Below are 2,262 nucleotides of genomic sequence, written 5' to 3' on the forward strand. Positions count from 1 at the left end.
GGGCAAATACAAATGTTTGATAAAATTCTGGGCCAAGGAGTCTTGCACTGGATATATTCAACAAATTACCTGCCGATGATAACAGCGTAAGTAAAACGAGTTCTGAAAGTAACAAATGACTTAGTTATCCTCAGTTATAAGGATAAATCCGTCCTTTTCTTTTTCACCTAGCCCTTTTGTTGGGCCTCTAAAATGTAAGGTAACTACGTGGGAAAGCAAGCAACAGCTGGTAGTGTGTTTTTACCCTGATTTTATCACTCCAAGTATCTACCGTCGCTGGCTTTGCGAAGACTAGCTTTGTATCAGAACGAGGTGCGGCCGGAACGCCTGAGGAAAGCAAACCAACTTTCCCAGCCGACGCGTTGACAGCGTGTCCCCACACTGCGCCGGGGTAGGAACTTCCTCCAGCCTGGTTCGCCCAGCGGGGAACCAATAAAGTTGAGCACGTTCAAAGGGGTCCTAATCTTCCAGGGCCCACTGGGCAGGCCTGCAAAATAAGGCCCCTAGAAACTCCCTGAGGTTTGCAAGTCTTCTCCCGCTCCTCGGAATTTCCCCCCCTTCATTCGCATTACTTTTATTCTGACGGAAACGGCGCGGGCTAGGCCCCAGGAGGGGCGCTTTTCAGGTGCAACTGGCCCGGCGATCGCGGTGGGCAACCCCTACAAGGCCCCCGGTTGACTGGGAGCTGACGATCCGAGCTGTGGCTTTGGAAGACCCAGACGATGAAGCCTAGACCCGCCCGTTTCGTGGATAATAAACTCAAGCAACGAGTCATCCAGGTGTGTATTCTGCACCGCTCGGTCTCACCAAGGGCCCCGATCACTGCCCCAGGGTGCCACTCCCCTTTTTTTCGGGTGGCGTCCACGTGGAACTCAACTAGTCTTCTTTTCCCCGGTCTGGGTCTGGGCGTGCGTCTGTTCCTCCTTCGTTGGTGGTGCCGGGGTCTTCCCTACTCACGTTGGTGCGGAGTCTCAGGAGAAACCGGGGACAGTGGGAGGGTGCAGCTTGGTGGGGCTGCCGAGGATGTCTGGTCGTCTTCAGCGCAGGTCATTCAGTAGAGTGGAGTTAGCCTTTGAATTTTAACCTCTTTGACTTGTGAAGTTAGTACATGAATGGTCTCCAAACGCTCGCATTGTAAGAGGTCCTTGAAAAGGGGTGGCATAAATAATACGTTAATTTCCGCTGTCAAGGAACTTACACACTAAAACGAGATAACACAGTCTGGCAACAGTAACAGGCACTTTGCCTACGGTTTTCTCATTTTCATGACCATCAGTAAAAAGCAGTGTGTGGCAAATACCTTAGAATGTAAACAAGCAGTCTGAGTTAAAAGGCGGGAGAGAATTTTCTTCACTTAGGAATTGGTGAGCTACACATTCTCCTTGTTTTTCTTTCACTTCACCAGCCCCTAAACAATCTCCTTTTCGGACCCATCTTTTCCTACCAACTTGTAAATGTTGGAAGTGCTCTGAGCCACTGTTCTCTTACCTTCCCTTCCTCCTCTTTCCTCATACACCTTTCTTATCTATCCATGCTTCCTATGTGATCTCGTTTAGTCTAATAACCTTTGAATAGTGTCTACGTATTCTATTATCTATATATTTATTTCATTTTATTTTTATTTTTCTGAGACACAGTCTCGCTCTGTTGCCCAGGCTAGAGTTCAGTGGCTGTTCATGGGCACAATCGTAGCTCACTGCACCCCCGGCCTCCCTGGCTCAAGCAATCCTCCCTCCTCAGCCTCCCCAGTAGCTGGGACTACAGGTGTGCACCACCACATCTGGCCAATTTATTATTATTATTACCATTTGTAGAGACGGGGTTCCACTATGTTACTCTGGCTGGTCTCTAACTCCTGGGCTCAAACGATCGGGCCTCAGCCTCCGAAAGTGCTGGGATTACCGGTGTAAGCTGCTGTCCTGTCCTCTATATATTTATGACGGCTAAATTTGTATCTGCTGTCCAGATTTTATCTTGAAGTACAGATTGATATATCCAGCTGCCTAGTTAGTGTATCTCCAAATTAAAATGGCCAAGTGGAACTTGTGATTTTTTCTTCCTTCAAACCTGCCCTTTCTTAGTGTTCTGTATCTCGGTAAGTGATACCACCGTTTGTCCAGTTGTTAAGGCCAAAAGCCTTAAGGGTCATTCTGAGTCTTTCTTTCATTTCCTGTATACCATCCATCAACAGCGTGGTTTGCTGTACTTTCAAAATATATTCCAAGTACTTCTTACTGTCTTTCCCTATAACCATCTTAGTCC

General features: G+C 47.7%; 1 protein-coding gene across 5 annotated transcripts in view; it reads left to right on the forward strand.

The window, feature by feature from the left end:
- Positions 1-461: 461 nt before the first annotated feature.
- The window catches only part of NVL (nuclear VCP-like), a 113,525-nt gene continuing 111,724 nt past the window's right edge, over positions 462-2,262 (forward strand). For 3 of the 5 annotated variants that reach the window (XM_012000978.1, XM_012000979.1, XM_012000977.1), the window contains exon 1: positions 462-779. In XM_012000978.1, the coding sequence (XP_011856368.1) occupies positions 723-779 (57 nt within the window). In that variant the 5' untranslated portion in view covers positions 462-722. The remainder of the gene's footprint in view (positions 780-2,262) is intronic. The other 2 variants (XM_012000980.1, XM_012000981.1) reach the window with 2 other exon arrangements.

This window comes from Mandrillus leucophaeus, unplaced genomic scaffold (assembly GCF_000951045.1).
Source record: "Mandrillus leucophaeus isolate KB7577 unplaced genomic scaffold, Mleu.le_1.0 Scaffold645, whole genome shotgun sequence".
NCBI classification, from domain to species: domain Eukaryota; kingdom Metazoa; phylum Chordata; class Mammalia; order Primates; family Cercopithecidae; genus Mandrillus; species Mandrillus leucophaeus.